Here is a 23998-nt window from a genome sequence, read left to right on the forward strand (position 1 = left end):
AATTTTCAACTTTGGTTTAAAATTTTGCATATTTGTAGTTGTTTTAGGTACACCATTTTTTCCCCGAATACAGGTCTCTGTTAGACCTATTTTTTTATGGTATTTCCATTTTTTTATCTTATTTCATTTTAATGAAAACAAATAAAAACATGGTGTTTCTATTCATCCCGCAGATGGGGGTGAATAGAAACAGTACTTCAATTTCATGTGTTTTTCTATTGAAACAAATTGAGGGTGAATTGAAACAGACAAATATGGATTTTTGGTCAATAAATGAATACAAATAAATTTATTTCTTAACATAATGATTTATTTGAGTACATAAACAAAAGAAGTTACATAAACTGTGCCCTACGGTAAGAAAACAAATTGGAATAGTTCTCTTCATCTTTTGATGATATCTCCACACGCTTTCGGCTTTTCTTTGGCTGAACCTGTTTAGTACCTGAGGTACCTGGGTTTTGGCCAGTAGAACGTGAAGTTTGGGGAATCTCATCGTCCACGACGAAGTCCTCAACACCGATACTTTTGCCAGGTTTCACATTTACTTTGGTCCTTTTTTGCCTTATCTTAGGAGTCCGATCATGACGCACACTCTGAAGGAGCTCTTGGAAACTCCTGTCAACAGCTTCAGTGTTCTTTTGAATGTTTTCTGGATTCTGATTTTCCTCATCATCAATGATTTTTGGAAGCATAGACAGCACTTTGTTCCTGTTTAGAGGCACTATACCGCACTTCTTAAAACCGCTGATCACATTTTTTTCCTTCAATGAATCACACAAGTTTTTCAATAACGCGGGAAATTTGTCCTTAGGAACAGTTGCTTCTGCTCTTCCTGGGCCCTTTTTCCACTCTTTGAGAATTTGCCGCCATGTTGATTTCAATGGGCAAAAAAAGGCTATGTCTAGAGGTTGTGTGAGATGGGTGGAGTTAGCTGGGAGAAAAATAAAACTGATATAATTGTCTTTACACAACTTCACAGATTCCATTGATAAGTGGGAAGACAAATTGTCCCCAATCAGAATTTTTCGACCCATTTTGTTTTTCAGGTAATGAAGAGCAACTGTCAGTACCCAATCTTCAAAGCAAAAGGAATCGAACCAGCCAGACTTTGTTCGATTGTACCTGGCGTTTTTTGGCCCACCTTCTGTCCAGCTTTGGTACAAGTGTATAAGGATACACAACGTAAGATGGTAAAATAGTGCCATCAGCAGTGGCTGCAAACATCACAGACGTAGATGACTTTGATGAGTTTATGACTCTTTCAAGATATTTTGTCCCTCTACGTATAATGACCTTTCGCTTACCAGGGTCATCACTTAGATTCGTCTCATCGTAGTTTACGATATTAGATAAAGGCACATCCTTTAATTCATTTGTCAGTTCATCAAAATAGTTGTTAATTGTTTCTGGTGTTACACCAGCCCTTGAGCGTTTAATATTCTGACACATTCTCACGGTCAGTTGTTCCTTATGACATTTTATAAATGATTCCACAAAGTGGAATCATTTATAAAATGTCATAAGGAACAACTGACTGTGAGGTTAGGGGCCGGGGAGGTTATCTTTAAACCTCTTAACTTCTTTCCCTCTCGGGTCTAAAAAGTCTTTTACAAGGAGTCGTAGAGTTGTAGTGTCAATGGGATAACCTCATTCGCCACATATCTTAAGCCTATCAACAAACAGCTGTTCTTCTTCAAGAGATAATGCTGTTTGACCACCATGTTTCTTCAAATGTCTCTTTTCAAGTGTCGATAAAGAACACTATAATGCAAACCATGTTTTTCAGCAGACTTTCGAAGGCTTAATTCATTCTGTATGTCAGAAATTGCTTTTTTGATTGTTTTTGGATCTCGCTTTTTGTAGGCACCTCCAACCACGTGTTTGTACTTCCTTGGCATTTTACAGGGTTCTGAAATAAAACAGCTGTGTCAGTTAAGTATATAAGTATATAACACATAATATGTATTTTATATTGTATAAGTGTGATTTAGTATTAAATTTTTCTTGTGGGGTGAATAGAAACACTAAAAAATATGTGTTTCTATTCACCCCACGAATTCTAAAAATCTAACGTAATCAATATGAATAATTTCTGAAATAATATTGTTAAAGTTAAAGCTTAAAGTAAGCCTTAATCTTTTATATGGATAGTTAATCTATGTTTTGAACAACTATTTACTTCTATGAACAGTACACATTCTGACTTACCTGGAAAGTTCAAAGTAGATGAAAAAACAGCATGAATCATGTGCAACATTCAAGAAGGCAAACAAATAGGAACCAGTGCTGCCACCCAAACAAACCATTATTTCCCTTTTAGCCTAAAGTGTACCAACTTAAAAAAAAAAATAGTTGCCACTATTTGATCATAGTTATGTAGGAAATAAATTACTATATATATATAAAAATGAAGTTTTGTTTCTATTCACCCCACTGTTTCTATTCACCCCATTTTACGGTACATAAGACCTGATGAAAAAGGAGGCTTTTGAAAAAGCAGGTAAGTGTACAAAGTTAATAAGACCTCTGTATGAGGATAGATTACATTTTTAAACAAAACTTTGTTTAAGCAAATATGTATGCAGTTAATTAAAAACTAAACGATTAAGTTATTTTCTTTCTAAACTGATTTTTGAAAAGGAAAATCATACTCCTGATATGTATTTTGACCAGGAACTGGTTTTGCAATAACATTTTTTAAGGCCCAGGAAAATACCTGATGGACTGATACTGGTGTTTTTAATAGTTTGGCACTGCATTACTTCCCAAGTGCGTAAAAGACTTTATTTTAATTTAAATACATTATGCAGGACAAAATGTAAATTACTTTAAGATAAAATCATTGCGAAACTAAATTTTAATGTAGGATCAATATCTCAAATTAACTTTTAATTCCACAAAACACTGCAGTAGTTAATATAAGTTATACACAGAGAAAATGTAACAAGAAAATCTTAGTCAAAATATTTTGTAAGCAATACTATTAGTTTTTTTAACAAAAATATTTATGAACATATTTCCAAAAAGAAAAACAAAACATTTCTCATAATTTCATACATTTACATCACTGAGATGGCCAGCAAAAATGCGCAATGATTGAGCACTTTCAGTACACCACAAGCGTGCTGTGCGATCATATGAGCCAGAAACAAAGTAATATCCACGTGGGCTTATATAAAAAATAATAATTTTAAATTACTAATTAAAAAAAGGAATAAAAAAATTTTTTAATTATTGATTATTAAAAATACATTTTAAAAATTATATTCAATAATGAATTGAAGTTATTCAAAAAATTTGTTTTTTTAGATTACTGGATGGCAGATTTAGTTTATTGGATTATAGTAGCAAGGCATTATCATTGTGGTGACTTGAAGGCCAGTTAAAATTTTTTTTAACTGGCCTTCATATGCTTTTATTAAAACACCACTCGTGTTTCAATCTCCAACTATTGGCCTTGTGTTTTTTCAATAGAAATAATTGATAATCTATTTCAGTATACAAATAAATAAAACTCCTAACATTTTCTAATGTAAATCATTAATGATAGGATAAAATTTCTTTGTTGTTGCTTATTACTCGAATAATTTTTAATAAACTTCAGTTTTAAAAATTATTGTTCTAAGATTTAAGCAATCTAAGGTTGTTCTAAGCAAGTGTATATGGTAATATTGAGTATAGAATGTAAGCAGTTGGTATATCTGGGTATGTGTTTTAATTGGAAAATTTAATTAGTAATCAAATCACCATTTTGAAACTGGCTTTAAAGATGTACTTAAAACAAGATTCAAAAGAGATCTTGTTAACCAGTTTTAATAATCAAAGATGTTAAATAAAATTGGCTGATAAAGATTGAAAAAAACTAGATAGAGTGATATTACAAAACTTTTGATATCATCAATCTCTTTAGTTAACACTGGAACAAGATTTTTATTTTTCTTCACTATCAGTTCTTCTTTCTTCAAAACTTTTCTTTTCTTCGAAAAAATTTCTTTTCATCTACAAACTTCTTTTCTTCAAAACTTTTTTAGTTTACTTTTGACTATTAAATATTATTAGTAACACATTTTATTGCAACATTAGTAACTTCTATCGAATATTCAGAAAATATGGCACAAATAACTCATATGTCACCATACCTGACAGGTCAGACATTTTATCATTACTAACATTACATTTTTGCAATAATTGCAAAAAAGTGATGTTGATGATTAATTTTCTACTATACTGCTTTTCCTAGAAATACTATACAAATTATTCCAAGTACATTAGTTCTGTTATTCTAGAATCATTATAGAATCAAAACACTGCAAGTAAAGTTTAAAAATAAATAAGCATTAAATATAAAATAAAAATGTTAGTGAATGTTTAAATTTTTTAAACAGATTTTATAGTAGAGCAACATAACACTCACCTAAATTGAACATCCCATACAGGGTACATATGGCCTCTCCACGATACTAAGTTGGTAAAGGTGTGCATACTCCATAATCTAACTAAATTAAAACTAATATCATCATTAAAAAAAAAAAAAGGTCTTTAAATGATGTAAGAACATAAATGCGTTAATAAGATAGAATAAAATATCTATTTGCAGAAAATTGATGATAATTTAGGCTTATAATTTGAATTTTTCACGAAAGAATTATTCACAATTGTTATTATAACGGGCAATAACTAAAAATCTGGACAAAGTTTAAAGGATCATAACTTCCTTGCTTTTTAATGTTTTATAAAAGTCAAAAAAGTATTTTATAGAGAATTATCTAATTTATTCAATATAATATTCAATTTGATTCAATCACTCCATTTTGTCTGACACGGCCAATCAAACTCTTGGTGCGACTAACTGTTTCTTGGATAACATTAGGATCAACTTTGGTCAAACAATACTTAATTCTTTCTTTAAGTTGTGAAAGTTTTCTTGCTTGCCAATTATTCTTATACAAAAGACCTTTCATTATTGACCAGAAATTTTCAATGGGCCTGCATTTGGGTAACTTTAAAGGATTATCTTTTTTTCGTACAATTTCAATACTTTTAGCCTTTAAATATTCCAATATGTTTTTGGCATAATGAGCAGATGCAAGATCTGACCAGAACACAAAATTATCATTTAAATGATGCTCTTCTATAAACGGGATAAGTCTCTTTTGAACACAGTGCTCTAAATAAATAAACTGGTTGATAGCATTGCTAGATTCTCCAAAATATGGTTTTGAGGTACCTTTGGCCGAAATAGCAATCCAGACTATTATTTTTCTGGAAACTTCTCTTTTTGGCTGTGTTTTACATTTGGTGGAGTCAATAAAGTATCACTGGAGTAGTAATTAGCATTTCCATTTATCGAACTGTGATTTAAAGTAAAATACGATTCATCGTCAATGATCCATTCGAAGTCTCTGTAATTTTGGTAAAGCCAACAGCACCATGTTCACATTCTTAGCATCATTTGCTCATCTCGCTTCGGAATCTTTTGCTTTTTATAACAGTTGATAGCAGACTGATTTCTGAGTATTTTATTCATATACAATTGCAAAATACTGAATTTACAAGCTATTTTCCTCTGTGAAATACCATCTTGATGGTCAAACATGGTTTTAAGCTTAGAAACCTTACTTTTTGGCATTTTTTTGGCTATATGACCACTTCCAGGCTTTCTTTCATGTCCAAATTTGTTTTCAGCGCATTTTATTATGTCATAAATTGTAGTTCTTGGAATATTTTCAGCAAGAAAATGCTTTTTTGTGTATGTTTTGCAGAGATATTTATTTTCCAAATAAAACTCATACACACGTTTCCGCTGCTCATCTTGGTTTTTTTGGTTCACCTTCATTTTTAAATGATTGATTCAAATACTTTTTATGTTTTTCTAAAAAAAGAATATGTGAGCTAAATAAATATATTTTAATTTTTATGTATACTTATTTTAACACAAAGCAAAATTCACTTTAACTTTGTCCGGATTTTTAGTTATCACCTGCTATATAGTTAAAATTTACACACTTATGATGACTATCCTAATATATCATACCACTAGCCTAGCCAAAATGAAAGTTGTTGGTATTGCCAACAAAACTACTTGTTGATAATGACTTTTACAACACGTTTGGACATGGCATAGTCACCTGTCCAACAAAAACTCTATGAGTTAAAATTTTAAAGTAGTTTAAATACATTTAGTTTATTTGTGTTTTTTAGTTGTATTATATTAATTGCATATACATCCTAACATGAATGAGTAGTACTAGAAAGAAATTTTGAATAGAGGTTGCTCAACTAAATTCTATTTAAAAATTAAATTTGGATAACTTAGGCAATTTAGGATCCACTCATACATTATATTTTCATATATTTTAAGGATCTGATAAAAAAAACTTAAATGAGACTAAGTTCTGCTGAAAATCTCAAATTTCTAACTAAAAATAGAAGGGTAAAAAACTTTCAATCCAAACAGAAGTCAACTTCAATCCTAAAAAAAATAATTTTACTAATGTTATTTGTAGTAAAATTGTTTAAGTACAATATTTTAATGTAGGATTTACTTAGGAAAAATTCTTTTTTCAAACAAATAAAAAATTAAGTTAACATCTTGAATAACCTCACTTTATGGTACTAATAAAATCTAAATAATGTGAATTTTAAATGCTATTACATTAGAAAGAACTACAGTTTACATTTGTAAAACTCATTATAATTTTGAAAGATAAACAAGTTTAAGTTTTTTGTGACTTATTTGAATTTATTTTTTGATTTTTCAGCCAAAGACTAATTATTAAAGTTTTTGACTAACAATTTTTTTTAGTTATTTGACATCACATTGATGTAATATTCAAAATTCAAAAAATTGACTTGTAAGATCAACACCTTAGTAAAAAAGGGGTCAAGTTTCATAGAAATTGGGATAAAAATCACAAGTTTGACTTAGGGAATATAGGGTAAAATAGCCTGGGAGTGAAAGGGTTAAGAGAATCATTACCATCATATAGGTTCACAAAATACAATTATGCATATAAAATTTGAAAGATGGGAAAAAAAAAGGATAAATTATACTAACTACCTGTGCCATCCTCTGAAGATGATAGTAAAAAGCTTTTATCACGATTAAAACTTAAACCATAAACAGGTCCAGAATGCCCAAAGCACTGACGACTTTCAGTTGCTGACCTTTAAAAATCATCATCAATAATCATCAATAATCATCAATAATCAATCATCATCATCATCATCATCATCATCATCATCATCATCATCATCATCATCATCATCATCATCATCATCATCATCATCATCATCATCATCATCATCATCATCATCATCATCATCATCATCATCATCATCATCATCATCATCATCATCATCATCATCATCATCATCATCATCATCATCATCATCATCATCATCATCATCATCATCATCATCATCATCATCATCATCATCATCATCATCATCATCATCATCATCATCATCATCATCATCATCATCATCATCATCATCATCATCATCATCATCATCATCATCATCATCATCATCATCATCATCATCATCATCATCATCATCATCATCAATACGCATATTATTATTTTAAAATGGGCTATAGCCATATTCTAGTAACAGAAAATGCCTAAAAGAAATTTTAGAAAACTGACAATTGTTTCAGTTATCAAGGCCTTTCCTCAGACTTGCTTTCAATAGATATTTCTTCAAATAATCAAATTTTATAATCCTACACACTAAAGCTAAATAGAAACTATTGGATATTTTCATCAAACTATGGACTAAAACGAACAAACAGCTACCAGTTCTTCAAAGAAATTTAGTCATAAGTTGAAAAATTTTGTTGCAAGAATGGAAGCCATAAACTGAGGACATAGTCAAATGTAAAAACAGGGTATACCAAAATGGGATTTTGGAACAACTTTTTTATATTTTATTTTGCACCTGTAACTAGACAACAGTACCATATGAGTGCCAAAGTTTTTCGTTACATTTTATTTTTACATTTTTACATTTTATATACTAAAACTATATTAAAAAAAAAGGATGCATTAGTGAAAGTTCTAGATGGCTATAAATTTCTAGACATATTGTAATTTATTACAATTGGCACAAAAGATTTTAAAATTGAAAGTCTTTAATATTTGCACCAGAATGAATTGTCTTATGATTTGTTCTAATTTTACCAATAGTAAATAACTGATTTGATACAAAACTGTTTTATAAACAGAAGATGATTGCAATGCAGCCATCAGGTTTAGAAAAAACTAGTTCAAAGTCAGTTCTACTATCAATATATAATCATGGTCAGTTTAAAAATCAGACATAGGACAAAAAAAAAAAATAGAAAAAAATAGAAAAAAGAAAAATTACAAAAAATATATAAAATAGAATTAAAAAAAAGAAAAAACACTCAGAAAATGAATTAAAAACAATAGAAATAAAAAAAAAAAAGCAAAAGTATAGCAATAAAGAAAAAACACCAGACAATCTTTCATCATTTGTTCACTGACTTGTGTTCCAACAAATACCCTTCTCTTTGAAATAAAAATTTGAAACTTTCACATAGAACACATTTTCACAAAGAAACCATTTCTTTGGTTTCCACAAGGAAACCATTTCTTTGGCCCCAAAAATATGAAAAGAAGACTACAGTTTTTTGGAGTTGATAATTGAGAGTTGACATTCCAAGAAGATCCCCATGATATTTTGATATAGCTAGCAACAGAATTAAGTGATTTGAAAAAGTCTGTTTTATTCACCATGCTATTTAAATGACAATATACATTTTCCACTCTTTCATGTAACATTTTGAAATTGTTTGTAAAGTTCTGATGTAATTGTTACAGAGTTTGTTCTTAGTGTTTTATTTAAAGTGAGTTTATCACAAACTTTATTCATTTTATTAAGTGCTTGTTTATAAAAGAAATATGAAAAATAACTTAAAACTTAAAAATAACACTATAGATATCATTACTTTATACTAACAAAATGGAAGCAAAATCTTATCTAGCCTCATTACACTTTTCTAGTAACAATAAACTAATTTTCTATTAACTAATACTTGATTTACCCTAGGGGTGAAGTTTGTAAAGAAAAAATGTTAGTTTAATTTCCAAACTGTATCAAATTTAAACAATGGTAAACAAAATATAACATTCTCTAAATTCTCTAAAGTCTAACCATTTTTGAAGTTCTAAATTTAAGCATTTAGATGTCTTCTACAGAATACACAATATTCTTAGCAAAAATTACACAAATTGTAAGTCATAATATGAGTGAAAAAGAAAATGAGATTATGTTCCAAAAAGATCACATTCTAAATATAAAACAACACTGAGATCTTTCCATATTATTTGGAACATCTGGAGAACAGAAAAAAGCCACAAAAACTATTGACTAAGTTTATTAACTGTTGTTACTGCTGTGTCATATTGGACTATTTGCAGAAGGCTGAAAGAAGAGGGATTGATGTGTCATTGTCCAGCCAAGAAACCAAAACTAACTCCTTTCATAAAGAAAAAGATTGGAGTAAGCTCAAAATCACCATTATTGGTCTATCAAGGATTGGGAAAAATTATTTTTTGAAAATACTTTCATTCACACTCTTATGCATAATTTATTTGAAAAATATGTCCCTGTTATTTAAATTAAGCAATTTTTTTTATATGCTTTTCCGTTCAGTCAACCTGTCAAATCATAATCGATAAAACACTGCTCGTCTGTAACTTGTCCTGATTGTGAAAACAGTCAAGCATCTACCCTCAGTAATAATATGGTCCATTATTTGTGGGTAAGGAACATGACATCTCTATAAATGTTAACATCATACTTTTTTTGTTTATATTTTATCAAAAATCTATTTGTAAAAAAAGTTTAAGCTTTAAATTACACTTTGATTTCTCTTTTTACTTGAAAATTTATCCTTACATAATATTTACTAAAAATTACCACTGGTTCTTACATCATGTCCATCCACTGCAGTATCTAAATTACACTTGATAATTAATTTATCTTAGCTACACTTGATAATTGTGAAAACTGAATCAGTTGAAATGACCTAACTATATTCACAAAAGGAAAAAAAAAGAAAAAAAAGATAAAAAAACTACAAACTTTTCATTCATAACTCTTTCCAGCACATCATCAGCTTCCTTATCAATTTTAGATAATTCATTAACAGTTTTTAAAGTACGAAGTTTCTTTGGATTAAGTGTAGACAGTTTGATACTGGAGTCTTCAAATCCGCCAACAATTAAGGATGAATCCTCACTGATCTCAACACAATTTAGACTAAAAAACAATAATTTATAATTTATTAATGATTAAATTAATTTGGATGTACTGAAAACTAAATGTAATTAAGTAATAATAATCTTTTTTTAGACAACTAAAGTTTATATTTACTGACAACATTTTAAAAAAATCCCTCACTGTGTGTTACTGGTTAAATTAAGCTTAAAAAGGTTTGTAAACTAAAATATTTTAATATGACACAATCTGACTATTGCAGATGTCAAAAGTAGTAAAATCAAAATAATTGAGCCATTTTGAGACCAAAGGCTAAAAAATTTTTTCGCTCTTTAACCTTTTGTGCCATTTTTAAAAGTAATCTTTACTTTTATCTCTTTACACTTATTTAATCCCAGTCAAAACATTACTTAATAACAAATGAGAAAGAAATCTCATGATGAGACTAAGGAAAAAGAATTCACTTTTTGCTTCTGAAAAAGTTCACACTTTTTGAATGACTAGAACATTTGCAGAAAGTTTAAAAAAATCTCATGTTTAAATCTCATATCTATTTGCGAATTAAAGAAACCTTTTTTATTTTGCAGGGGTGCATGAACAATTTCTGGGTAGTTTCTAATCAGAAATTTTAGTTTACACAAACAACATGAAAAGCAATAAAAATTTTAAACATAAAAAAGCTGAGTGGTAATACAGCTATTCACAAATGTTTAAACGGTTGTAAAATGATATTGAATTAATTTTTTTTTATTTATTGAAGAAAAAGTAATTAGCTTTAAAATTAATATGAACATATTATAAAAATTTTAATATTTAGTTAGAAAAAAACAATTACAAAAAATCATATAGGAAAAATAAGAAGCACAAAAGTTTAAACGAATTGCAACATTCGAACAAAAAATGAAAAAAAAAAGCAAAATTAATATTTAAAGTGTCCTCCTTTGTTCTTATAGAAAAGACAAACTCGTTTATGCATTATTCAACTAATTTCATGCACATCACGCGAGGTACCTTCAGCTAGTACTCATTCAAAAGTTGCTTCTAATCCTGAGTTGATTGAATTTCATGGTATGTCAGTTGATTGTTGATCTAAGACCAAATATTTTCAATTGGGTTGAGATCTGGTGATCTAGGGCACCAGAGCGTCACATTGAACTTTTTTTTCAAAAAGTATTCTTTGATTGAGTGAGCTGTGTGAGCTGAAGCCCCATCTTGTTGAAAGATGAATTGCTTGCTTCTGCCATACAAGTGTCTGATTGATGGAACTAAACACGTTTTCAATGTGTTTTTGTAGGTGTATTAATTAATTCGGCCTTGGTACAGCTCACAGAAGCCTATACCTTTGTGAGAAAAACATCTCCAGATGTCAACCTAAACTCCACCGCCTTGTCGACGATGTTGCAAAAATCTGTCAGAATATTTCTCAGTTGCAGATCTATTGACATAGAATCTTCCCTTGCGGTTTACAACTTGAAAATTAGCTTCATCACTCCAAATAACTTTTGCCCACTGTTCTACAGACCAGTCCAGCCTTTCTTTTAACCACACTTGTCGTTTGCGTTTATCCATGATTGAAAGAATAGGTTTTTCATGTACTTTCCAATACATTTGTCCAAAAATGTTCGTCTTACGAGCTCTCTGCTAACTTTTGGATTATCTTTTGACTCGTTGAAGATTTATGCTAGCTTTTTGTAGCTGAGTCTGGGGTTTTCTCTGCTCATTCTGAATATACCACTTTTGTCACGGTTGCTGAATTAGGATGGTCTCCTAGTACACGGCATGTCGGAGACGTCATTGGTTAGTTCCCAGGTTTTGAGAGTTTTTCTAACCCAAGATTCAGAAACGTGAAGTATTATGCCTATTTGAACATGTGTGTGATTTTTTGTCCTCGCCATTCAAATAACTTGCCACTTTATCGCACTAGAAACTGATTTTCGACCCATTTGCACGCAATTAATTTGAAATTTACAATATTTCAAGTTAATTTTTAATGAATTAAAAGCTGCCTGATGATGTTGTGATGAATTTTTTGATTGTAAACTACTCATTTTAAATTTATTCAAAAATAAAAAAATTTTTGCACCTGATTTATTAATTAATTTGCAAATGATTGACCCTAAATAAAATTGTTTAAACTTTTGTGACACCTCTTAATTTGTATCACCCACCTTTTAATGAAATTTCTGAGTAAACAGCAATGAGTTGAAACCTACTTTTGTTTATTCTATTAACAAATATCCTATTTAGGAAATTGGAAAAAAAAATTATTTTGATATCTATTTCCGATAGATTTTTATTCTAGAAAAACCAAAGGTTAGATCTTCAAGTTCTGTTATCGTTTAAACTTTTGTGAATAGCTGTACAAATTTTTTTAAAAGGCAGCTTGAGACATCACAACAGCATAATAACAGCATGTTTTTGCATAGCTACAGAGTATTATGACAGCTCATACTCAGTTGAACTTATTACCTAGAAAAAATTATATTCTATGAATCTAATGATGATATAAATTATTTTCTAAGCTGGAAACCTTATGCAGTATCATAAGTAGCTATTACTTGCAGTATGCAAACACATTTTTAAACAATTCTCAAAAATACTGAAACATGAGTGACTAGCCCAGGTTTTTACTTTTAAACTAATGTAAAGTTTCCCTAGTAAAAAAAAAAATTGTTCGGGTCATTGAAACTAAAACATGTTTTTTTCGTTTTCTAAGATTTCAACATTTGGTAAATACAATAACACTAAAAATAGGCCAATAAACATCCTATTCATATACATTTTTATCATGCATAGAGTATTGCAGGCAATACTCTCCTTTATTTCCTATTCATTATTTCCAGCTTTGAAATTTTAGAGCTGAGATTTTCACAGATGAAACAAATAAATTTTTTTCTTTATCTTTTGTAGTTTTGGAACAATCTTTCTTGTAAATCCTTTAACTCACTTTTTACACTTTATTTAAACACTGATTACCTAGCAACCAAATTTTTAGCAGAAATCACAAATCGGAAAAAAAAGCCCATAAAGATAGATAACTTGAGTTTTACTAATGTAAAGTATAAAAGAAAGTAAAAACTTACTTGTCCTGAGCATTAAGAAATGTATAAAAACATATTGAAGGAATTCTGTGAGGGCCTACATGCAATCTTTTGGATATATCTTTATACATCATTAAATTAAAGCGCTTTTCTGTGTCCTTCCTAGTGCGAAAAATTAAAATACTAAAATAAAAGATTTCTCAGCTAAAAACCTAAACTTGATTATACTTACCTTACCAATGAAATGGTAAACTAGTTTGTAAAAACACATGAAAGTGAAAAAAATAGAGTAATTTTCTAAATGAATGTCTGAAAAACAACCATGGAAAGGTTTAAAGTAAAAAGACGGTATAGCACTCAATTAGAGAAACTAAAACTAAGTTTGTTTTTTTTTTTTTGATAAAATACAATAAAATACTTTAAGTACTGTAAAGTAAGTAAAGTAAGAAATAAAGTATGATTAAGTATTTTTTTGATAATGTACAATAAAAACATTGCTTAAATTGAACCTTATATTTTTTTAAATCAAAGAAATTTAAATAAAACTAAAAAATAAAATGATCACACTTTTATTTTCAAATAGCTGGCTGTGTCATAAATAAATTCTCTACAATCACTTCTTATAAAATTAACATTTTAAATATTTTATTTAATGAAACCAAGACATTTCTATATACAAAATGATACCAAAACCTTCAGTCACTTTTTCATATACTACAGAATCAATTTATAAGACAAACCTGACATTAACTGGAAACTAACTTTGATTCTTTATTCCACAGAATCTTAGTCAATCTAAGTTTTTTGTTTAGTACAAGATTTTTTTTGCACTATTTTGTCACTCTTTGGTGCTGTTGATGAAAGCTCAAACAGTATTCTTGATAATTCAAAATTGAGCTACATTTTAAAACCTTCAGATAATTGACTTCCTATTCCTCCAGTAAGATTCCTTACAGTTTTTATATTGGATCAATAGCTTAGTTGGATTTATAGTTTAAATATTGACTTAAAATTACTTGAACAAAGCTTGGCAAAAACAACCTAAATAGCTTATTGAAAATAATTTCATAACTTTTAAAAATAGAAAAGTGGTAACTAACAATCCTCTATCATAAAAACTTTTACAACTTCATTTAACTGTTAGATCTTGGAATATTACTTTTACTTATAACATTAACATTCTTACATTTTTGGAAAAGGTATTCGATCAGGTTTGGGTGCATTTGGATCAGCAGAATGTCGCTTTTTGCCTAAAAATAAGAAAAAAACAGACACTTATTAGGATGACAACATTTTAAATTTACTTTTTGCTTTTTTTTTTACTTACTGTATTCATTACTTACTAATCTATTTTTTCACATCTTATCTTGTCTTACAACCCTTTGTGATTTATGAACCACATTAGAAAATTATTTTTGAATTGTAAATTATAAATGTATAAGAAAATATGCTAATTCACAATTCACTTTTTTCCCTTGGGAAGTACCACTTGCATCATGATAATTTATCAGATTTTTATCAAGATAATTAGATTGGGGTTTTTTAGCAGTTCCTACAAATAATCTTTAAAACACATAAATAGCACTTTTTGTTTAAAAAAAATTGTGAGCAAGTAGTGAAGGTCCTTTAATTGGATATGATATCCATCGATATTGTAAAGTCCTTTAATGTATACAGAACAGTTTACAACAACAAAATGTTGGTGAGCAATCAAAATGTGAGCTTAGAATCAAATTTCCAGTTGCTGCAAGAGAATAAGGAAGATGAAATAAAAAACTTATCCTCCCCTTTGATGATTAACTGATTATCTAGATTGAAGAGAAACTGAACCAGAAAGTTTTACAAAACAAAACTACTTCTGTTGAAAGGCCAGAATCTAATGTGTTACAGAAATCCTCTCCTTATGCAGCTCTCATCATTTTCATAATCCTTAAGAATTGAGTTCAGTTTTAAAAAATCCTTTAAACAACAGGAAAAAATATTTCTAGTATGTTACTTTAAAGTTCTTTAAATCAGTTTTAAAGTTCTTTAAACCAAATTTAATTTTAGTTAACCAAATTTAATTTTAGTTTAATTTTAAAAATGTCAGAAAATTCAATAAATAATTCAATAAATGCAGGGAAAAAATGGAAAAATAAGCACAAGACTTCTAATTGATTTTAACTTTATAATTGTCTTCTGCATTTTTTTTTTTTATTCTAAAAAATTCCTTCAAAAATTTGTAAAATTCTAGTATATCTCAGGTACAATCATAGTGTATAAACTTGTATGCATTTTTCTTTAAAGGTTATGCACTTTTTATTTTCCAGAAAGTTTATGTTTGTTAGGTGAAAGATTGTCTATTTAAATTTTCAAATAATAGTTATCTTTAAGTTGCTCTATTTTTTCAGAATTAAAAAAAAATAACAGAGTGAATGAAGAAAATTATTTAATTGGTTTAAAAAATAAAGAAATTTGTTACAAAAATTATATATGTGAAAACCTAGATATCAAGATGTAAGGAAGTTAGTACTCAGCTTGCTATGGAATTAAGAAACATTGGTATTATTGTCATTCCTGGAGAAATATCCATTATGTTAGATTGAATAGATGTCATTTAAAGATGAAAAACCAAGTGAACTGGCTTGCAGCTGGATTTACTAACAAATTTTTGAAAAAAATCTTAACTCTTCTTTTACCTCTATGAACATAAACCCTCTTAAAAAGTATGCTGTGACTAGTCACTCATGAGTTGCTCCTGGTAAAAAGAAATTATTCTAAGTTCAACAAACAGTAAAGTACGGAATGGTAAAGAGATTAAATATATATCCTGTTTAATGAAGGCTAGAAGATTCCCTCAAATATTATCTGTAGAGCAAACGCCACGGATATACTCTTAGGAAAAGCAAAAAAAAAAAAGATGTTTCAACCCAAATTAGAAAATAACCCACTAACAGTGGTTCCAGTTTCTTGGCCTAATAAATATTTCAAAGAAAAGTTTTGGTGCAGATATCATGGTGACTGTTGCAGAAAAAAGAGATTCTATCTTAAAAAAAAGTCTTATCCCATCATGAAAAGAAGCAAAAGATATATCTCAAAAGATTACAGATAAAATTTACTAAACTTTGCAACAGTGAAAACAGCAGGAAAATGCCTAGAAAAAAAGATTTTATGAGTGTAGCTCAAAAATCTTACATGCAAAAGCATTTGATTCTCTCAAATCTAAAAAAAATAATAAGCCAAATTTTAAAGTACTTATCCAGATATAAAGACTTGTTTTTTAACTTTCATAAAGGTACTATATTAAAATTTTATATAGCATCCTTGTAGAAGTTAGAAAAACAAGTCTTTTCACAGTTTAACCTTTATTAATATCATCTTAAGAATAAAACTCATTAAAATGAGCTTTATTCTTGAGATATTGATGAAGTTTAGAATGTGAAAAGACAAACTTCAATTGCTAGTCTTCATGGAACAATTAACTTACCATATACTTACTGTATCTGCAATTTTTAACTTTTGTCAAAACAAGATCTTAGAAATTAGTTTTTTCTACATATCTAAGGAGTCAAACATGATAATCTGGAGTGAAATAGGGCAAACAAACACAACTTCTACAAGCAAAACTTCATGAAGCACTTGCAAATATTATAACTTCACTCCTATAAGCAAAACAAAAATTGGAACTAAATTTGTTTCTGAACAATTAGAATATTTGTTTTTAATTTCCAAACTCATGAGATCATTAAAGAATACTTGTTTATCAATATCAGAGTGTTTGTATGTTTAAAGTATGATAACAACCCATGGATCGGACTAGTTGAAGATATTAATATTTAAAAAAAAACTTGAAATGTAACATGGATGCATCCATGTTACATTTCAAGCTCATATTATTGGTCTTCAAGAGATGATGTGTGTTGGGTTCCATCCACAAATTTGTTGTTAACAAAGTAATGTCACAAGGGGACTACACAACATCAGTGAGATTGAGCACCAAAGCATTGAAAACAGCAGAGCAAACCTTAAACCAGAGAACTAAATTGTTCTCTGTTTAAACTGTTTAGGATTGTTAATTCTTATTACATTTAATTTCGGTATTTTTAATATTTTCTTAATTTCCACAGTGTATTTTTTTAAATTACTATATTTTTTAGGTTTATTTTTATTAAAGTTTTGAACCCTTTGAATTTTTTCATATTACAGAGTTTGTTACATGTAAAACCATAAGGAAAAAATTCAACTACTGTATTAATTTTATTCTACATCGTTTGTTATTGATGAAAATAGAAACTCAATATAGATGAACCAGTTATGTTACTTATAATTACTTTAAATAATAATTTACTTATAGTAAGTAATTTCATACATATTTATATTTTGACCTAACTTTTGCAAGATACTTCTATTAAAAGAACTTTTTAATGTGAGTTTTATTTTAGAACTAATTTCAGATTTTAAGACACATATCATTAACTTAAATTGTTTGAGCTGTTTTAAAATTTTTTTTTGATAAACAACTAATTATTGGTCTAAGTTTTTCACTAAAAACTACTTAAGCCATTAAATGCTAAAAATCATGCAAAAATGTCTCAACGACACTTGTTTACTGATAAAATTATTGAATAAAAAACTTTGGGTTTTTGTTACAGACATGCATCTGTTATAAACCAGCTTTAGATTATGTACATCTCTATATTTTGATTAAAGTAAATTTAATGAATTTTAATTTTTTAGAAATTAAGTAAATTTATAATATTTGAGTAATTATTACAATATACCTTCATCTCGCCTAGTCTTTTTTTTCTAAATTTATTAAAAAAAAAAAAAAAAACCCTTTTAAAAATGCAAACAAAAGATGCAAAATGTAAATATGTAAATAACATCTTAGTAATTAATAACAAACACTGTTTATACTTTTGATCAACATTGTAAAGTTGAAACTCCAAAATAAATTCTAAAATTTTTTGGAAATATTTGAATTTTATTACCTTATGTTTTTCTTTTGTTTCTTTATCACCTACTAATGATTCATCTTCACTATCACCATCATCTGCTAGAGCTGCCATTAATTCTGGATCATGTATTAAACCAAAGAACACTTTTGCCTTATTTGCTATTAAGAAAAGTATGAGTATATGTGCATGTAAGTAAGCATCTGCATTTGGTTTTTTCATTAATAACAAATGATAACAAATAAAGTTCAAAATTGAACTTACAATAGTTTATATATTTAACAATTATTTGTAAATTCAATCTTGATATACAAAATTATAAAATTTCATAAAAAATTTTTGTTTTTATATAAAAAGTTCTCTTTTAATAATCTTCAGAAAATTTTTTATTTAAAAAAAAAAATGAAAAGGAAGTTTGTTATTAAGACATTTGCTTTTATGTAAATATAACCCATCTTAACAACTTCATTGCAGTATAGTTATGACAAAAAAAACAAAAAAACAAGAAGATCAAGTCTATACTTTTGAATAATCTTTATTTTTTTTAACTATAATTATGGTTAAAAGAAAAATCATAGATACTCAATGTCTCCCATTAAGAACTTGCTATTCTTCTTTTCACATTTCAGTTCTAAGATACTTAAAATATAGAAAACTTAATCCTGAGTTTACTTTCGGATGTGAAATACAAAATAAATAAAGTGTTGACTATAATGTTGCTGATAATTTCTGTTTAAAGAACACATTTTTGTAAAGACAACATTTTCAGCTAAGATTACTTTTACATTGCTCTTTAATAGGAAAAAATTCAACTAAACTTTTTAAATTAAAATGAACTTTAATTTGTTCATTTATTTTGTAGTTAAGTCATGAAGAGAAAACACATTTTAAAATACTAGCTAGAGGTAGATTATGCATTCAAAAGGTGATAGTATTTTTAAAATGTTAGAAAGTGGTTTAAAAAAAAACTGGAAAATATTGCAAAAAAATAGGCTCACAAAGTTAAATTGATTTCCATTTTATCTTCTTTTCAAATCAATTACTGCTCATAATTATTTCGCTAATTAATGTTAGTTTGATCATTTTCAATAAAAAGTAACATAGAGTTGCTAATTATAACCCAATTAGTAACATTAAAGATTTTTTTTTGGAGGTATTGGAAAGTTTAGATACATAAAATATCACCCAGGATCCCAAATATCAAAAGAACAAACTAGTAGAAAAGTTTAATATTTTACCAAGTAACAGCCATTCCAAGGACTTATCAAGACCTTCAATGAAAACTGTAAAGAACATGTTCCTTCAAATACAGTTAGAACAGTTAAATAAGACAAAGCATCTATGTAGCCATTAGAAAACCTATAATAATGGCCAAAGATTAAGGTTGTCTAAGGAGACTACTGCTTGTTCTATGGAAAAGTGGAAGTGAGATATTTTAAAAGTAACTTTTGTAACATAATAACACCCCTGCACAAAGATGCTTTAGCCAGAATTGAATTCAATTAAATCTCTTTGGGCTTGAGTGGACTAACTAGTAAAGGTCTGAATAGCCTAAATGAGTAGCTTAAAAAAAGAACTAAATACCATTTGGAGAATTCTAAATGAAATTTACAAAAATATTATTAAATTGATGCTAAAGAGATCTTTAGCTTGCATCAAAACAAGATGTAAAAAATTATCATAAAAAATTTTTGCTAACTTTTTACAATGGATCCCAAGAAAATTTCATTTTTGATTCTTAAAATACACTTAAATGCAAAATTAACGCACCACTTGTACATTTCGATTAATTTTAATTGTCATCAATATTATCATTTATTTTGGCAAACACTTAAAAATAGAACACATTAACACAATTATTTCGATCATAATAGAAAAAAATTGACTTAGGGGATGGTGAAAAAAAAACTAAAACCAAACGGTATCCCATTAAGTCCCAAAGATGCTCTATTGCGTTCATATTTGGACTGCAAGCTGGCCACTCCAAAACTTGAATGCTAACATTATTTAAGTATTCCGTAACAATATGCTGTATGTGGTCTAACATTATCCTGCATAAGAAGGAATCCATCTCCAATGTATGTTGCAAAAGGTACCACAAAAGGTTCTAAAATGTCTGCTATGTATCGTTGAGAAGTCAGATGTCCACCATCAACAATAAAAAGCTGTGTGAGCTGTAAAAGATATTCCGTTTCATTCCATCAATGAGCCACCTCCATATAAAGGGGTTTTTCGAATGTTACAAACAAAATATCTTTCATTTGGTCTTCTGTACACTCTCTTGGGCAGCAATCAGAACTTATAAGGAAATACATAATATCTTTCAAAATAAGTTGGAATTTATAAGTGGTGCGTTAACTTTGCGGTTAAGTGTATTTCTTAAAGACACAAGTATAGTCATCAGCGGAAAATACAGGTTGATTTATACAATGGTAGATATGGTTTTTAGGTATTTGTAATTTTTATACAGTATATTTAAGTTATTCTTTTAAAGTGTGTTAATTTATTATTTCTGTGGTTTGTTATCACAAATATTAAAATAGTACACTTTTCTTAAATGCACATATCTAGATTTCCAGGCCTTAAGACTAAAAGTTCAAACTTTTCACTAAAGCCATTTCAAGTTTTCTAAATCCTTTTTTTTTTCCACACCATTTCTACATTTGGGAGTATATAAAAGAAAAGTTGATTATCGCTTTGACGCTATACGTATACAATGTATGGCATTTTATGCATTGTATGCAATATATGCAATACGCAGTTATGCATTATGCAATATGCATGCTACAAGTAGTTCTTCACAACATTTTCCATAATAGCATTATGTAATTAAGTTATCATTATATGATTAAGTTTGAAAATAAAATCAGTTTTAAAGGCTTATTACATTTTCATAGTCATAGTAGTTTAAAACTTCACAATTTTAAAAGTTAAAAAAATGCAGTGGTAGAACTATAACAGTTTTGTCCTTTTGTTTAGTTACAGCCCTAACTCTTGAATTCTTTATTTTAATGTTACCAACGTCGAACAGTCATAAACAGTTATTTGATTAAACTAAAATCTGACTTTGTATTGAACACTTTCATGGCTGAACGTGATTCCACTTGTGCACGAATAAAACCGTTACGCTTGGGTTCACACACAGCAGTTCACGCTTCTGTCACGCTTCGTTCAACAGCCTGTGTGTGGCATTGAAATGATTGAAATTGTAACATTTCTGAAGATCAAATGTTTTCTTTAAGTTGATTGGATGGAAAGGATCGAAACATTGGCGGTTCTGTGCATTTGTTTGATGACCAACTGATTATTTCTGTTTAATCTTGTGCTTCGAAGTTTAGCAACGGCACCTTAAACACTCTAGGTTTAGTATCTGTTTCATTGTTGCTGGATCTTGCCGCAAGCACATGTCTTAGAGCTAGTTGACAAATGTGTGGTCTTTTGTCTGTTGCAATTGCTATCAGCAAGTTTTCAGGATGACCAAAATAAGAATTTCTTTGTATTACTGGATCAACAATTCTCTTCAGATTCGTAGACAAGTATCTGGTATAATGAATCATCTAAAAAAGATGACGACTCCCATCTGTACATGACAGTTTTGACTTTATTTCAAACCATATAGGTGCATACACTTTTACTATGTATGTTACAAGTGTTATCAAGTGTTTGTCTGGACATTCTTTTGAAATATACAATCGAAGAATCCAATTGGCAGTTGTTAACCAGCAAGAATGACACATTGGTCCTGGTTTATGGTAGCCCAAATCGCTACTGCATTGGCCACTATTGATTGCTTGACATATTTCTACTGGCATGTCGCATTCTTTTAACTGTTTTCCGATTGGGCCAGAAAATGAATTTGGTCCATGTGTAATGCCATCTAGATGTATCATGAGATTCCTGAGCGGTAATTCATTCATGTGTAGTAAACATACAAATCAGTGCATCAACTTCTTAAAATGTACTTCAATCAGTCTAATAACGCCACCACAACATCCAGTGTTAACATTGGTACCATCACAACCTATTGCTACCAATGCTTGCATCAATCTCATTTTTATCTAAAAATTCCACAATCTTATTTTTTAAATTTAGTGATGTTCCTTCTGATGTTTTAATATGTCCCAGGTATTGCGAATCAGGTTCTTTTATTAACACAATGTGCTCTTCTGTTTCTGTTACTGGATGAAATTTATCACCTTTCATAATTTGATTTCTGGTTTTGTCTTTTTGGCCACCGAAGTACAACCCTTCAACTTTTTTTATTGCATCAGTTTGTAAATTTTTCCTATTTTTCTGTCTTTCTTGACGAATTTTGCTTGGATCAATTAGCACAGATGAATCTTGTTCATTAATAATACCAAAATCAACCAGAACAGCTGAAGCTATGGCTGCAGCTGAACGATCCAATACTCCCCATCTATCACATTCACGAGCTAATACTGGCAGCAGGTGTCGCATTTGAGAGTTTGTTTTTGGCGATTATCTATCAGCTTGTAGTGGCACTGTTATAGGTTCAGTTTCTTCGTCATCTGAATGTTCCAACATAACTAAATCAGAAGCATCATCACATTCATCAGAACTGTAATATTGTTGCAAAACACAACTTCCAGCACTCGGGCTGGTTGCACACTTAAAATTCAACATTCTTGATGCATCTGTATGTTTTCTCTTGAGTTTCCGTTCTTGTTGTTTTGTTGTTTTAATGTGAACATTGCCTTTCAATTTTCTTTCATTTTGTTGATCGACAAGGAATACTCTTTCATTGATTGGAACTTTATAAATCTTTTCACAGGTGCACATTGACAGATCTTTACACTTACAGGCTGCAATATCAAACATACAATCCAAGTCTTTCTTGAATAATTCAATTTTATGCAGATAATTTGAATCTTTGGATCTTTGTTTATAAGGTTTCATTAGTGTCCTGAATTTGTCATGATAATCTTTTATTTTTGCCACTATTTGCTGAGTTGATATAACCGGTATTGATCCTCTGTGCCAAATTTGCACAATATCTTGACATACGTTGTTGGAAGTTAAATTAACTGTTGCTTCTTTCGCTTGTGTATCAGTCAGTTCTTGTTGCACTAACATAAAGTGTTTCATAATATCCCCGTATGTTGGTAAAAGATTTTTACTCATCCGTTTAGTTTTGCAAAATACAGGACAAATGTTCTGATTTCAAGTCTGAGTCGGCATTTTCTTATTTTGTTAAATGATGACCCTTGATATTCCAAAACTGTATTATATTTATAATTATTGAGATATATAATATTTATTCAATGTTGTTGTCAGCCAGATGCAATACTTCAAATTGATTCACCAGATGGAGGTACAAACACAAATGCTGAGAAAATATTAATATTATAGAGCGCTTCAACTTTTAAATAAAAAAAAAAGAGCAAAAAAGCTATATTTTCACAATTTTTAAACTTTAGCGTGCATCTCAAGATAACAATGTAGACAAATATTAATTTAACATAACATTTATGATATTAATTCACAACTAATCAACATTCAGCAATCAACAGTATCAACACCCAGGCCAGTTAAAATTCTAAAAAAAAAGTTGTAACAATTTCAAAAATTAATAAACTAAAATAAAAAACTGAATATTCGTAATTTTAAAAAGGCTTGGGGCACCTCAAGACGAAACAATAGACAAATAATACTTTTACCCAACATTTATGATAACCATTCACAACTTTCCCACACCCAGGCTAACTAAAACACTCAAAAAAAATTTTTTGTTAAGATCTTCACTGCAGCCTA

At 29.0% G+C, this 23998-nt stretch overlaps 2 protein-coding genes and 1 pseudogene across 3 annotated transcripts in view; all 3 read right to left on the bottom strand.

The window, feature by feature from the left end:
- LOC145185911 (transcription initiation factor TFIID subunit 5-like) overlaps positions 1 to 23998 on the bottom strand; it is a 69799-nt gene that overhangs the window by 5472 nt on the left and 40329 nt on the right. Inside the window, exons 11-18 of one of the 2 annotated variants that reach the window (XM_090098965.1) lie at positions 18263 to 18387; positions 18053 to 18077; positions 14479 to 14542; positions 13335 to 13454; positions 10117 to 10293; positions 7064 to 7170; positions 4418 to 4499; positions 3061 to 3172 (exon numbers count right to left, since the gene is read on the bottom strand). In XM_090098965.1, coding sequence (XP_089955091.1) covers positions 3061 to 3172; positions 4418 to 4499; positions 7064 to 7170; positions 10117 to 10293; positions 13335 to 13454; positions 14479 to 14542; positions 18053 to 18077; positions 18263 to 18387 — 812 coding nt within the window. Of the gene's footprint in view, positions 1 to 3060; positions 3173 to 4417; positions 4500 to 7063; positions 7171 to 10116; positions 10294 to 13334; positions 13455 to 14478; positions 14543 to 16758; positions 16784 to 18052; positions 18078 to 18262; positions 18388 to 23998 lie in introns of those variants that run through there. The other variant, XM_090098966.1, reaches the window with a different exon arrangement.
- LOC149883949 (uncharacterized) lies at positions 211 to 2038 on the bottom strand (annotated as a pseudogene).
- LOC149883950 (uncharacterized) lies at positions 22444 to 23772 on the bottom strand. Its single transcript, XM_090098967.1, has one exon. It carries the CDS (start codon positions 23366 to 23368, stop codon positions 22706 to 22708), a length of 663 nt encoding a protein of 220 aa, XP_089955093.1. The 5' UTR covers positions 23369 to 23772; the 3' UTR covers positions 22444 to 22705.

Source organism: Hydra viridissima, unplaced genomic scaffold, assembly GCF_058129835.1.
Source record: "Hydra viridissima isolate aposymbiotic clone 2 unplaced genomic scaffold, HvirCarnegie_v1 scaffold_9, whole genome shotgun sequence".
Taxonomy (NCBI): Eukaryota; Metazoa; Cnidaria; class Hydrozoa; order Anthoathecata; family Hydridae; genus Hydra; species Hydra viridissima.